The sequence below is a fragment of the Sminthopsis crassicaudata genome, chromosome 4, assembly GCF_048593235.1.
Source record: "Sminthopsis crassicaudata isolate SCR6 chromosome 4, ASM4859323v1, whole genome shotgun sequence".
NCBI classification, from domain to species: Eukaryota; Metazoa; Chordata; class Mammalia; order Dasyuromorphia; family Dasyuridae; genus Sminthopsis; species Sminthopsis crassicaudata.
In genome coordinates, this window is record NC_133620.1 from 472,687,480 (window position 1) to 472,703,373 (window position 15,894).

General features: G+C 45.9%; 1 protein-coding gene across 1 annotated transcript in view; it reads right to left on the reverse strand.

Annotated features, from left to right (window-relative positions):
* The window catches only part of AGAP1 (ArfGAP with GTPase domain, ankyrin repeat and PH domain 1), a 622,443-nt gene that overhangs the window by 135,562 nt on the left and 470,987 nt on the right, over positions 1-15,894 (reverse strand). Inside the window, 1 exon segment of the mRNA XM_074264417.1 lies at positions 14,192-14,353. Coding sequence (XP_074120518.1) covers positions 14,192-14,353 — 162 coding nt within the window.

Sequence of the window (15,894 nt, forward strand, 5' to 3'; positions counted from 1 at the left end):
AGAGCAGGAATGAGCCCAGAGGGAATCTCCTTGTGTAGAAACTCCTTTCTACAATGCTGTTTACTCCCACTGCAAGTAAAGCTAGGAGAAATTCCAGGCTGGGGAGGCCATCTCTACCAAAGAAACTGAGTCATGGGAAATTCAATGATTTGCCAGGATGTTGGACCATGGTCAAACAGGAGAGGAAGGTCTCACCTTGGGGGCTTTGAGTCCTGACAGCTTCCTACAACAGCCCATTGGCCCCCTGCAGACCCAGGCCGAGCCTCTGACAAGGACTCCTATGCTGGTGAGGGGCAGCAGCCTTCCCTTCCCAGCTCCTCTATTTCCAAGTTGGAAACTTCCTGTAGGTCACTGACACACAGATGCCTCATCAGGAAAATGGGGATAACTGGAGGGACAATTCTTGCCTACGGCCAGGGCTTGGGTGACCCTTGTAGAGTCTGTCACATGAATTATTATTAATTACAACAGTTAAACTGCAGGGCTTAAATGCCATTCCATTTAAATATTTGTTATTACTGAGCTTACCACTGACAATATTTCCATCGACCTACTTAGGAATTAAAAAACACACAAGCATTTATTAAATACTTACTGTGTGTCAAACAATAACAAAAAGACAGTTGTTTTGTGTCTAAAATTCTTTTTTTTCCCCTCAGGACTTAAAAATATTCTTTAGGTGATAAGTACATTTTCAATTTGTCCCTTGGTCTCCCATATACTGTCTTTCAGCCCAGATTTTCTATTTGCCTGGAAGGTTGACTTACAGTTCCACATTATCCTTGGCCCTGAACTTGGCTGCGCCTTCCTCCCAAACTCCTCTGTCCCGTCCTTCCCATCGCTGTCTTGGCAATATTGTCCACGTTCCTGCCTTGACCCCCCACCACTCGCGCCTTTATTCAATTCCCCTCCTTTTGACTATCCAGAAATCATTTTTATGGCCTCCCCAAAGCCACACACACAACCCATTTTCTCTCATACAGTAAAGGGAATGTAATTGTTCCCTTTTCATTCATGGCCAGATAAAGCCAAATCAGTTTTCTTTTCCAGTAATCTTTAGTTTCTGAATTAAAAAAAAATGAGATTTTATCTTAGTATTTAATGATATTTTATGTAGTTATGAGATTTTCTATTTTTTCCATTTCTGCTACTCAGACCCTCTTTATTTCCCTCAGATGATTTGAATCATTTCTATACACATTGAATTTCAATTTAACTCATCAATTCAATAAACAGTAGGTGCTTACTATATGCACCAGTAAGTCTCTGTATTATTTTTTTCTTTTCCTTCCTTTTCATTGCCTTATCAAATTTCCTGATTGCATTTAGGAAAAGTGGTGTGGAATCAAAGAAGAAGAAAGAACTCAAAGGCCAGCTGGGTCAAACCCATATTTTTACAGATGGGGAAACTAGGGAAGTGATTTGGCCAGAGGCACATTAGTGACCCTCCGAGACGGGATTTGAACATGAGACTTCAAAGAGCTAGAAGAGGGACCTTTGAGGTCCTTAAGTACTTTACAGGTAAGATCAGAGAAGTGGGCCCGGAGAGGGGCAAGAGGCCAGAAACCTGGCTGCTGATGTGCCCACAGATTTTTATTTAAATAGGAGGATTCTGGGTCTCCTGGACGTGGGTATTCTCTAAGCAGAAACGCTCCTGCCAGAAGCCCGGACATTCTCCGTCTGCCCCGGGAGCATCTCCACGGAGGAAATCAGAAGACCAGAGGGCTGGCGCTGGGTTGGGTAATAACCCAAACCTTGAATCTGCGGGGGGTGGGCTTGCAGCAATAACACTCCCAAGATGGGTGGCCGGCGCACGGCGTCGCAGCCTTGCGAATCTCATCTGGCGGGCCTGGCCGGCCCGAGCCCGGCTGCTGGAGGCTGCCACCACTTTCTGATTGATGGAGCCTTGACATGCCCCTCAGATTTCAATACAGCTGCGGCGCACCGGTAGGGGGAGAGGGAAGCTGACGTGGAGCATTAGAAATGGGCCTGGCCAGTGTTTTGAAGGCAGAGACACACACAAAGGGGGAACTTCTCCTGTGGGAAGTCCCACCTCTCGGGAAATGGCCCCTCTCCCTCCAGAGTTCCTGATAGCCAACTTTGACAAGCTGAGTCTGTTAGTAGCCAAATGAATGAAAGAAGGCAGGGTGAAAAGATGGGGGTGGTCCAGACCCCAATTATAGGCCTACAGCAGACTGGGGCAGTGGGAGGATGTGGAGGGCCCTAAACATTAATCTTATGTCTGTGACACTTTTTTTTAAGACCAAAAGAGGCCAAATGACTCAATTTTAAAAATAATAATAATAAAAAAAGGATGAGAAGAAAAAGTTTAAAACTGTGATCCAGGAAGCTGGACTAGGAGTCCTTGACCAACTTCTAGAATTTGTCCTTAAAGGAATTATTCAAAGAAATGCAGAAAAGGAAAATCACAAAGATGCAGCATGACTTTGGCAGGAATGAGTCTCATTTCCTTTTATCAAGAGGATCCTAAAAGGGAACTCAGTGTTTGATACAACAAGTAGCTCATGTGATTGTGTAGAAAAGATGGGACGACAGTTTCTCTGTGGGTGATGGCCAGCTCCACACATCCCTGAGCCACGGTCCCTCAGCACCAAGGACCGTTAGACATCTGAGCCAGCTGTCCGGAGCGCAGCTTTTTCTCCCTCCATCCTCTTCTCTTCTGACTTTTCCCAGGACCACGGAGGCCAGTTCCCCACGCTGGTGTCTTCCCCACTCCTCTCTCTTATCATCATCGGTCAACAGATCTCACACAGTTAGTCCCACCTCAGTTTTTCTTGGACTGGACACGCAGTGACAAGGGGTAATCCCAAGTGAGCCCCCTCCCTCTGCCGGTACAGGTTGGCTACAAGACACAGTCTTAGAGAGAAGGTAACTCACCTGGGTCAGACTCCATGAGTCTGGAACTCCATTGGCCTGCAACTAGGTCTTTAAACTAAAAGGCAGCTTGTCTGTCTGCTATATCACCAAAGGGTCACCAGGTGGTGCCATAGTGCATAGTCAGGAAGGCTCATCTTCATGAGTTCAAATCCGGTCTCAGATATTTATTGCAGGACCCTGATAGACTCAGGGTGAATGTACATAGCAATTGTTTCAGTTTTGGCCTTTCCCTCCCAGGTTTTTTATTTTTTGGTTAGGTAATTCTTTGCCTCAAATTTTACTAGCCTGAATCATTAAATGGGTGTTGCCTCAGTCAAACCAACTCCTGTTAAAGACCTTAATTAAAAAGGCCAAGGTGCCCAGTGCATCCCAAAGGTCCTGATCTATTTCTTGTCCTTGGACCCAGGTGGATCCGGAGGAGAAAGTGAGGCAGGTGACTTTGCACAGCCCGTCCTCCTTTAAATCTAACTCAGTTGCGCGGCATGGCTTCATTTCCCAGATGTTGGGGCCCTCTTCGAGAATGACTTTGTGGTTCCAGGTGAGTCACTGACCCCATCCATTTGCCAATTTCCTCATCTGTCAACAGTAATGGAGAAGGAAATGCACCTTCTACTTCTGTGCCAAGAAAACCCCTAATGGGGTCAACGAAGAGTTTGACATCACTAAAAAATGACTGAACAACAAAATACCAAATGATTTGAATTATAAAACTATCTAAAAAGCAGGTGATATTAGAATGAATTAAAATGATAGTAATACCAAAAATAATATAGTTTGCATGTATATTATACATCATACCTGATCTATTATTTGATTCTTTACAACATTTCACTAGACTGGGCTCATCTCTGCTTGACAGCTAATCAGGAGAAAGGAGGGAAGAAGATCTAAATCCAGTTTTCTCTTCACTCTAAGGATGGTATTCTTACTCTTAAGTCCTCTATGGCAGAGCAGTAATAAGCTTAAGATGTATTTGGAAATGGAATTAAATGTCCTTCAGTTGACAAAAAAAAAGGAAATAATATTTTTAAAATAGAATTATAATGGCTTCCATGAAACAAGTATACAATCACTAGTGAACTACTGGGAATTATAAGCGAGTTTCTTTCAAAAGAATTCTAATTATCCAATCTCAAAACCAGGATTCTTTAAGATCAATTAAAGCTGCATCAATAATCAAATATATTAAATATGCATCTTTATATAAAACAGTATTTTAAAAGCCATTTAAATAACCATCTGTTTTCTTATAAGATATTAAATTTTTATCATCTTTATGTAATGAATATTAATATCTCCTCTTCTAATCTTGGAAGTCAGATAATAGAGCACAGAAATAACCAAGGAGAGAATGGAATTTCTTCCTGGAAAGAGAATGCCCAAATAACTCAATCCCTACAAAAGAAGGGAAAAGAGGAAAAACAAAGTAAGAAAAGAGAATTAGCTAAACAGTCACATCAACCTAATCAACAAAGTATTTTTTGAGCACTTACTGTCTCCCAAACTCAGGGAGCACAATGACAAAGCAAATCAGTCCCTGAACTCCAAGAGACTCATATTCTCATGGAACAGAGGGGAAGATTCTGAATAGCTCTTGATCCCTTTCAAATTCTTCTCAATTATCTGTTTTAGTATTCTATTTTAACCAATCAATTCTCAGATCTGCCATGGATTCTTGTAACTCATTCCTTCCCCTATTCCCATTTCTGTAGTTTCCCTTTTTGGTGAGATTTAAAAAAATATTTAAGGAGAAAAAAAAGGGTGGGGCAAGGCGAACCTGAGGGCAGCCATACTGAGGGAGATTCTTGTATCATCTTCACTCCCCTCAAAAAATAAACCAAAAAAACCTTTTGAAAATCATGGGTAATAGATTTTTTTCTCTAGGACTAACAATTTTAGACAAGTAATACAACAATGGCCTCAATAATAAGAAGCCATTCTGGGATAGTTGAAAAGAAATGCCCCTGAAGGCAGTAAAGTTGATATTTCCTACCGTATTTTACAAGAGCTGATGCAGTTAACAAATTGATTTAGGGTTAGGGAGGATTTGTTAGTTCTTGCTTCAAGGTAGGATTAGTAAATCTAGAGAAGTTACTTCTTAGACTGAAATTTTGTCAAGTCAACATGCCTTGTGTGCCATACTCTATACCAAGTGTTGGGATACAAAGAAAGGCCCTACTCTCAAAAAGCACACAGTCTAATAGGAAAGACTTTCTATAAATAATTAGGTATAGGATTGCTCAAGACATAGCAGCTTTCACTTTAATGATCGAAAGGCCTGGAAGAGGATATTCCAGAAGTCAAAGGAGCTTGGATTGCAGCCCAAAATCCACTACCCAGAAAAACTAACCATTATCTTTCAGGGGAAAAGATGGACATTCAGTGAAATGGGGGATTTTCAATCATTTTTGAGGAAAAGACCAGACTTAAATAGAAAATTTGATCTTCAAATATAAGACTTCAAATACAAGAGAAGTATTAAGAAGGCAAAAAAGGGGGAAATTATGTTTTTTAAAGGTTAAAATATTTCCATCCCTACAAGGGAAGATGCTACGTGTAGCTCTTGAGAGCTGTATCTTTGTCAGGGCTTTAATGTGATGATATAATAACTATATTATATATATATAACTTCCATAAATACAGAGATGATAAATTGGAGAAAGTACTAGTTTGAAGACAGCAGCATTCAGACACAAACTAAAGGATCCACACAAATTCAAGATACAAAACCAAGGATGAAAAGCTGAGTTCACAGGTTTTTAAGAGGCAAGGTCAATTCCTATCAGTATATCTGGGTAATCAGTCGGTTGGCAAGCATCTCTCTGATCTGAAGGCCTCACCCATGGTCTGGTACACAGGAGGTAGTTAATAATTGTTTGCTGATTGACATGCTGATTTACAGATGAGGAAATGGAGGTCCAAAGGGACATCTTTTCCAAACTCTCATGAGCAGGTAATGGGATTTCACTCAGTCTCCTCTCAGCAGCAACCCCTTTACACTGAACCACCAACATGCTACCGACATGCAATGACAAATTATCAGGGATTGTGTTGATGTCTCAAGGTATAGTACACATCACCTGCTTCTGATGACTCAGAGTTGTTCTTGGCAAAGTGCCTGCCATATTGGAGGTGCTCGTCCACCTGCCAGCCTCCAATGGTTGGTAAAAATCATTTCTCATCCGGCCCTCAATGAAAGGGTGCAAGAAGAAGAGAAGGAAACCAAATATGGAGGCTAACTCCAAGCCGTGGTGACTCCTGAATGCATGAGTCCAAAGAGCCTTCTTGGGCAAGAGATGACCGTAGCATGCTGAACATCTTGGGAACAATGGACTTGTGTATTAATAATGGCTAGTCTCGGCAGCGGTATGGGGAGAAAGCCCATGTGTCCAAGTCTCTCTCTCTCTCTCTGTCTCTCTCTGTCTCTCTCTCTGTCTCTTTTTCTGTCTCTCTCTCTGTCTCTCTCTCTCTCTTTCTCTCTCTCTCTCTCTGTCTCTGTCTCTCTCTCTCTGTCTCTGTCTCTCTCTCTCTGTCTCTGTCTCTCTCTGTCTCTCTCTGTCTCTGTCTCTGTCTCTGTCTCTCTCTCTCTCTCTCTCTCTCTCTCTCTCTCTCTCTGTGTCTCTCTCTCTGTCTCTCTCTCTCTCTCTGTCTCTGTCTCTCTCTCTCTCTCTCTCTGTCTCTCTCTCTTTGTCTCTCTCTGTCTCTGTCTCTCTCTCCGTCTCTGTCTGTCTGTCTGTCTGTCTCTCTCTCTCACACACACACTCACACACCTGTTAATTTACACAAAGCTGGCACATGCCCACCCAGGCAGCGGTGGTGACCTCCAAGAAATCCTAGGTCTATGGGGAAGTGGGGACTGATAGCAAAGAAAAAATTTCAGCTGGCTAATCCAAAACGTGGCTGATGGGCCTCGCTAAGGAAACCAATTTAAATGAAAATGTTCTATTCTCTGCAAGGGATATTGGCTTTTTTAAGAAAACCATTTCTAAAGGAACTTGCCTGGGGAGGAAGTTTGCAGAGAAGCTGTTGCTAGTAGGAACCAGGCGACAAAGAGGGAATTCTCAAGAGTGACTGAGGGTCAGGAAAAAAGGCGTAGAATCTTAGAAATGGAAAGGATTGGGATCTTAGAGACCAGCTCATCCAACCTTCTCCCCAGGGCGAGAATCCTCACTAGGATAATCGGGCAAATTTGTTAAACTGTGCTTAAGGCTCCTATGTGGGGGAAGCGGCCTCAGGGGCAGCTCTGCCCTCCAACATGGCACAGCCTCAACTCCTCAGTGACCCTGGATCCCCCCCACCCCCAGGGGGGTGTCTCTGGATCCCTCTGGCAGTTGCCAACAATTCTAGGCTCAGATAATGGTTGTAAATGCATAAAATAAACTCCAAAGGACACCCCCTGCACTGAAAGATAACCATCAGAATACCGAAGAAGAAAGCCGGGTTTAGAAGCCTGACACTTGCCCAGGGCCCAGGAAGGCAGACTCCTTACACTGGTGATGTTGTGGTCCATCCCATCCGCCATGATGTTGTGATGCTCAACAGTGGGGACTGCTGGGCTGCAAGGAGCCTGAGAGCTGATTACAGGAGGGTGTCTAGGGTGGCCATTAACATTTCCTCTCACAGTGGGCATTGTGGCTACCCCATCCGAGGACACAGAATTCCCCCGGGCTGGTTCTGCTTCTGAGGAATACAGAATAACAAGGGGGTCCCGTCCTCCGGGGGACAACTCTCCTGCCCAGCCCCTGGGTCTCCTCTCCTCCAGGCTAAGCAGCTCTCATTCGTTTCCTTCTGACGACCCTTCACCTCTTTGGCCATCCTTCTGATACTTCATCAAGGTCTCTTTTCAACTGGCCCTGGATAGAAAACTCCAAATGCCATTTGGCCATCAGTGAATATGATGGAACCGTTAATTAGGATCAGTCTTCTGCAATGAGAAGGGACCCGAGAGGTCACTTAGTACCACCTCCTTTATTTTACAGGGAAGGAAGAAAGGTTTTGAGAGGGAAGGCGACTCCCCAGGCTATGCAGTTACCCAGTGACCGAGCTGGCCCGAGTGACCCTGCTGCCTTACCCTCCCATGTACACGAGCACCGCTGCCTTCACTTTGCCTCCGAGTTGGCCACGGCGCATTCCTGGCTCTTTGGGCTTTGTAGACGATCTGAACCACCTCGCTCCGCTTCTCACTGACTGGCTAAACCTGCTTCTGTTCCTCCTGCTGCTCTGTCCCATGGAGGTGCAGAACTGGGCCTTTCTCCTCATCCCTGCTTAATTTTACCTTGTTGGCTTCATCCCTAACAGCTCGGTCAAATCTTTCTGAATTCTGATTCTCTTATTTAAGGCGTTTGCTATTTTTCCTGAATTTATTTTATCTACCAGTTTACCATCCAAGTCACTTTGCTCATGAGGAAATGAAGTCTCGGAGTTTCACGGCTTGCTTGAGATGAGCAAACGAGACAGGATTGCCCCGTGATTGCCTCTTGCCTTCCAACACAACTTCACTTTTCCTCCTTGATAACGGTTGCGCCATTTGGCCATCTCTCATGTACGTGCTCAGGGAGAGGAGACAGAACTGGGGGTGAGCTAAGGCGTCAGCTGCACTTACTCCCTTCTCCTCTCTTTGGGAAGCTCCTTTAGCATTCTTTATTTCATTTTTGTTACAATTAAAAAGGGAAGAACCAGCCCTACCAGAAAGACAAACGAGAACCATTCCTTTGATTAGCTCCATCATCTGCAAAAGATGTCAAGCTTGAAAGATACTCAAAGGGGAGCTGCTGAAGGGGCTCCGGTAGCGAGTCCAGCTTGAGGATGAAAAAGGTAATGTCCAAGTAAAGGAAATAGTAGAGAAAAGGGACCAAAGGGCTCCTGGAAATTGCTCAGGATAACCTGACCTGTAAGAATCAGCTCCTTTTCTGGCTAACCCTACTTATGTTTTGACCGAATTAAAACCTCTAAAGAGTAAGAAGTGTGCTAATCTCTTATGTCAGGAAAAATAAGTCCATGAATTTAAGAATTGTGATTTCCTGGGGGCTCTGGATAGATACTACGAGGGATAGACACCCATGGAGCCAAGTCCAAGAGACCCCAGTGATCCAGAGTCACCAGCTGGTGACCCAAACTCCACATCACCAACCATGTTTCCCTCTACAATAAAAAGCGCTTTAAAGAAGGCAACCCAAATAAGCAGGGACACTTCAGGTTGGGGTCCCAAGCCTCCTCTAGGCCAGGACGCTGTGGATGTTAGCAGGAGCTTAAGAAATGCTCAGGGAGAATGGGCTTGGCCCTAAGCTTCCATAGCCCAGGAGTGGAAAGATGAGTAGATGGGGTTTCTCCACATCAATGGCAAAGCAGCCGCCTTCCAGTGCCCTGATGGAAGCCCGTCCGATGGGAGGCGGGCTGAGCAGAAGTTGAACAGACGTCCCCAAGCCCGTTTGGAGCCGCTGCCATATTGATTAGGAAGGTGGAGCAGCACAGGGAAGAGACAAATCGTCCTGGAGAGGCCCTGGGAAAGCTGGGTCAGGAACCACGTCACGTTAGGAGGCAGAAGCTCAAGAAGAGATGGAGGGGCTCGGGGGCGGGTGGTGACGTCCAAGACCCAGCTGCACCAAGAGCAACCCCAATATCACCGGTGTGGCTGGGGCGCGGGGGACGGCGGGTCAAGTCTTCTAAGCTTAGATGGGGGGCACACACACACACACACACACACACACACACACACACACACACACAATGGATTTCTCCTTGAAGCAGAGGATGACAAGGAAGGATGCTACAAATGACTGCTGTGAGGTTTCGGGGGCCCTCCCTCCTCACCACGGCGCAAACTCATAGATAACACTTTTAGAGAAAATTACCTACAGAGGAAATGATTAATCAGGGAAAACCAACAAGCGCGCTTGCGGTAAGATTCCAGAAAACCTTCCACCAATCGCCGCTGTCGAGGTAATTGTTCTAAATCCATCAATAAAGCTAAGCTGCCCCTTCATTGACTGCAAACACCAATTTCTTTCACTCGGGATTATAAGTTGATGTCCACAGTCTCCCTTCTGCCATTAGGGTGATAAACAGTTTAAACTACATCAGGATCTGACATGTAGATCAATTCTGGGTCCATAAAGAATCTACACAAGGGCTTCCTGGACAGGGATTTACTGCCACCCGTTTTTATTCTCTCTTGCTGGTAAAATTACTTCTGTCAAACACTTACGAGAGTAAGAAAAAATGTAAAAAAATTAATTTTTCATGGGCCACTGGAACGGCCTTCTTTGACGCGGAAGCCGAGAGACGAATATGTTTCCACATTTAAAAAAATTAGGCTGGGCAGCAAGCGGCACACGGCAAAAGTGTGATCTCGCCCCGATTCTGCGCGCTCTCCAGCCGGCAGCCACCTGAAAGGCGGAGGGGAGCTGTCGAGATCTCCCTCTCGGGGCAGGCGCGGGGGCCTCACGTTCCCGAGGCCAAATGATATTAGACATTTAATTTCCAACCTCAGGTACTCAAATGTAAAACCTTCCAACACTAATAGTCATAAACCAGTGGGGCATTCCATTGCGCAGAATGGATTTTTCTATTTTTTCCTCCCTTAATTGAGCGGCGCCTCCTGTTTGGTGGCTTGGCCCACGACAAAGTAATTTATCTAATTAGGAGCCTCTCATGGCTGCTGAAAAAGACAGGAGCCCCAGGATACCTGGCGAGCCAGAGAGGAAGACTTTGGAAAGTTCTCTGGAGCCACTCAAAGTATTAATTTAGTGTGGGAAAAGGGTGCCGAGAATAATGGGAGCCCAACGTGACATGTGTTTTTTCTGTGATCAAAGTCGGCGACAGTCAGCCGGCACGTTCTCCAGGCTCCTGGAATCAGAATCCCGAGGCCGTTTCTCTTCTCCCCATCCCTGCTGCCTACAGAGGTGGCTTTTTATGACTAGCAAATTCAGAATTGTTCATGGGCAGGGCCAAAAAGCTGAAATGAAAAAGAGGGGTCATTGGGTGCCCGCCTCCTCTAAGTCTGTGCTAATGGTACCCTCAAAATTAAAAAAAAAAATTACCGCACACAATCATTGTGCTTTTTCCCATCATTTTAGCAGCACACAAGTCAGAAGTACAGGGCTACACCCTTCTGAGTCTGCCGGTGACGACATGTGGGTGAGGGAAAGCATTAAAGATGGAGAGCGACCCTCTGGCAAATGTGATGGAAGGGGTTTTCCAATAGACCGGGAGGTCCTTAAGGGTTGAGGTTGGTTTGTGCCTTTGTTTATATTCCCAGCACTTGGCACAATGCTTGGCATATGGCAGGAGCTTAATATATACTTGGTGACTGGACTTACATTATTTAAAGAAAACTAATAAAGTAAGCTCCGTGGTTTGCCCAGATGTTTAATACTGGTTCTAATAAACCAACTAATAATAAAAAATAAAGAACTAGAAAAATAAAAATAAAAGGAAGCTAATGAATTCTCATTTCACCAGACCACAGCCCATTGTAAAGACTCCATCTCCCCGGACACCCCAGTTCAGCTTGCATCACGTCACCCTGATGCCTTTTTCCATTTGGGAAACCCGAGTTTCCTTTTCGTGGGGGACCCCTGGGCTTTGGCCCATTTTGTTCCAAATGCTTTTTTCTCTGCTTTTGCTGCTGTTATTTGTAGATTCATAAGCTTATAGGGAAGCTAGGCTAGAGACGAAAGGGATGTCGGGCCCAATTCAGCCCAATCCCCTTTACTGACCGGTGAGGATCTGCAGGTCCAGAGACTAAATGGCTTCTCTGAGGTCACGTAGCTACTAAGTGGCCACATCACAATTTGAATCTAGATCCCTTCCATGTCAAAGCTAAATTTCCATGGCATCCTCTGGCTCCCCAGCCTGACACACGCCAGTCTTTCTTTAAACCGTGGCTTCTCCTGACTGCCCAACTGGCCTACAAATTTGCCAGGCTATTCTTCCCACACGATGCGCTTGGAAATTTATCTGTGTCTCTGCTGACGGTAAGCTTCCTATCGAATCTTCCTTCTCGAGAAGGAAAGTGTGGGCCCCAAGTGCCCACTCCATTACCAGCTCCTTCCCCTAAGAGTACTTGCTTTAAATACCTGTGAGTTGACTGACTTTTGTTGCACAGAGGAAAGATGCAAAGGGTTAGAGAACACTCAATCTACTTAATTGGCCTTGGTGTAATAGCTAATTTAAATATGTGTAAGCAAACGCTGCAGAGGAAATCATCTCTAACAAAAGGATATTTACTTAGAAGGTTTCGTTTTTTTTTTTTTTTTTTAATCATGGAGTTTTAGATCGAGTAATAAGGTTTATTCCAAGATGGTTTGTTTAAAAGGCTGCTTTAGTTTAATTTAATTTATATTTTAATTTTGTTATAAAGGCAAGAATAATCTCTCCCCAAAAACAAAAAAAAAAAATCCGTGAGACACTGAGGCGGCAGGTATTATCGCAGGGCCATGGTGTTTGGTGCTGGAAGGGACCCCCAAAGGCCATCTGACCCAAGGTACGCATTGATAAAGGAGGGAACTCAAGTCTGGAGAGGGTTCTCACTCAAGGTCACATGTGTCCAAGGGAGACCGTGGTTAGACATGACATAAAGCTCCCAGTCAAACATCGCAGACCTTCCAGTTACAAGATCAAGCAGAGCATCACCTCCTGCCCAAGGTCACAGAGTCACAGGAGTGAGCCCGAGAGCCAAGAAGATGAGCTGAGGCTTCTGGCTTCCAAACCCAGGGCCCTGCCCCCTAACTCGCTTCTGGCAGAGCAGAACCTTTTCATTCTGGACCCGCGGCTAGAACCGAACAACACATTTCTCCCAAGAAAGAACGGCCGGCATTTCTATCCCACACATGGCGTCCGGCCAGGTTATTCTCATCTACGCGTCACTGAGAAGGTATCGGCACAAGGAGGTACCAGCACAACCAACACCAGCACCACGACACGCCATCCTTCCTTAAATTCACTTGCCTGCTGACGATTCCATTGCAGATAATGAGGGGAACCCTTCTAACCAAATGCATGGACAGATTTAAATTCAAGACGAAGCCCTGAAAGGAAATGGATGGATCCAGGGAAAATAGCTGATGCTTCCAGGGACCTGGGAAGAATGTGGAATGCCTCGCCCCGCCTACAAAATATCAGGGGAGGTAATAACCGGAATTTATTCATTTCCTCTCTCGCACTGTGCTCAAGACCCGGAGACTCGAGGTGAAAGGCAGAAAGCTTTCCAGGGTCTCTTTGGGGAGGGAACGACAACCACTTGCCGTATACTAAATGGGCTTTTCTCTGAGGAGAAGGAAGAAATATCGGTGCGGGGAAGGCGATGGCGCCCGCCCGGAATGGGACACCAGAGTGGTTTTCCAGTTCCCCTTCCCGAGGCAGGAGCCCTTTCCTTGCCTCTTTCTATAGCACCCTTTAGAACGCCTCTTGCAGATTCTGTGTCTTCCTCTCCCTGGGTTCTGAAATATTTTCCTTCAAGGCTTTCTCTGGGCACCATCCTGTCAGCCAGGTCTGGAGTAAATAGAAATAAGGAGGATGTTTACCCAAAGCAAATGGGCTTCTGTAGCAGCTGGTAGGTCTACAGGGAAGACGGGATGCTGAAGTCTTTTAATTAGTACAAATTATGCTAAAATTACTCTAAAACCCTATCTGATAGATTATCTACAACAGTGGGAATTCCTTTAAATACCGGTGAGCGGCTACGGCGAGAATGCCACGGGCAAAGCGCGTCTCGGCAACCCAGGATTCCCTCCATGTTGCATTATTCATGGAGTCACAGGAATGTCAGACACTTTACATGTGCATCGCTATTTCCCGTGAAGGATCCATGGGGTTCTCCTGGGCTGGGGGAGGTGGGAGGGGACTGGAAGCTCAGCGGTACCAAGGATCCAGAAAGAGGAAGGCCTCTCGGACATCTTGGGAGTGCACCACGCCAGCGGAAAGCGGACACGGGATGAAGCGCACGGAGAACATTTTCTTGAACGCAAAGAAGGAAGATCCCAGAATTAGGGTGGACAGGGGCCTCTTTATGTAGAACCCCCTCATTTTAGAGACGGAGAGGACAAGAGATGGGTTCCAGATCACCACCCGGATCGGGATTTGAACCGAGGTCCCGTGACTCTTCCCGCCGAACCACGAGGCCTCCGGGAGTCCGGCTAGGTTTGGAGTCTTGGCAGGAGTCTGATCGAGGTCCTCCAGGCGAGGGTCCGATTCGGGACCCGAGAGCGGGGAGCGCCGGAAGGGAACCTCAAATGGTCCGACCCCCTGAGGGCGCAGGCCGGGCGGGTTCTGTAAGGAAAGAGTCCTCTCTTACCGCTGCTGATGCCCGAGTTGGCAATGACTGTGGCTTCACTCCACTGGTCGGCGCTGGAGACGGAGTAGGAGCGCTGGTGCATCCCATCGGGGCGCGTGTTGAAGGACACTAAGCTGACGCCACTGGCCATCTGAGACACAGACGCACTAGCGGTAACATTCCCTAGAAACAAACAAGGAAGGTGAACAAAACCGCGTACCACAGGCCCGAGAACACCACAGTGACTTCGAGGCGCCGGCCGCCACCGGGAGCCGATGGGGCGCGGCGCCGCCTCCCTCACCCAAAACAACGGGCCGGGGCAAGGCCCGGGCTGACCGGAACATCGAACAAACGTCGGCCAGACTTGGCCCAGTGGCCACGGAGCCCTTCGCCGCCCCGAAGGGTAAGAAGCGGGATTGAAGGGTCCCGGCTTTGCCCAAGGTGGGCTCACGGCTCAGCCCCCATGGCTGCTGATACAACCGAACAAGAGGGATGGAGACCCGGTGGGGCAAGGGCCTGAACAGAGGCTGCAGAAAAGCTGAAGGCAACCAGACTCAAGGGACCTAGCTCGCAGCCCAAGACTGCTCCAGGACTTAGCAGAGACGAGAATGGGGGCCACTCCACAGGAGGACCAGGAAGCAGCCTCCTTTTCTCACCATCTTTGCTAAGTGCAGCCATCTCTACTGGCCCAATGTGGCCAAGTGCTTTCAGCATCCCTGAACTTTGACACCCTGAGGAAAAGCTCCAGGTGCACCCCTCGGGTTACAGCTTTGCTACTTAAAGGACCAAGCAATCAAAGAGCACAACATATACTGCTGGACTCGCTTGTTGTAATGACTAGTTCTTGCTGACACTCCCAATCTGTCCATCTGTCTCTTTTTCCTTCCATATAAGAAGGGATGATTGTGGATAGTGGAGGGAGAGGTGATAGGTTGGAAAATAAAAGCAATAAGTAAGAAAGATAAGGAGAAAAAAATTAAAAATTGGGGAAAGAACCCTTTCTTGAAGCTCAATCAGTAAAGGCACATTCTTTGATTGAGGGCTCCAGAAGACCCTGAAATGCCTTAGCCTCTTTTGAACTTGTTTCCAACTACATTTGTTGAGAACAGACCCCCATTTTCATCAACAAATGGTGGTTTTGAGAAGGGATTTTTGATAATATTAAACTTCACTTATAACCTTCACTTATAACACGTGCCAAAAATACATGTGGTTTTAGTTGCTGAATGTGAAAATGCACACATAATACAAACAAAATTCAGACAAAACATAATTTGTGGGTAATCTCACAACAAACATCTGCTGCAGTTCTTTTTGTTTTTATCAATATAAGAAAACCAATAATTTCAAAGTAAAAACATATTGCTCTTCTGGAGGAGTTGATGCTAAAAACCACGGGCTTTTGCCCATATACTCCACAAAAGTAGGGAAACTGAGAAAAAACAAAACAAAACAAAACCAACAACACAAAAACAAGCCAAGAATCAGACAAGCTGTAGATCCGGGACATAGACATTAGACCAATGAAGGAATCACATACGGGAAACAAAACAATCAGAAAACAACGCAAGATATGCTCCATGGTAGAAAGAGCTCTGAGAACTCCTCCCTAATAGAGCTTATCAATGTACATTTATAAATCATTTTCATAAGAAACGCTCAACAATCACATGAAACGCTAACGAGCAAAGTACAAAAGAAAACAACTGAAGTTTCATTTCACA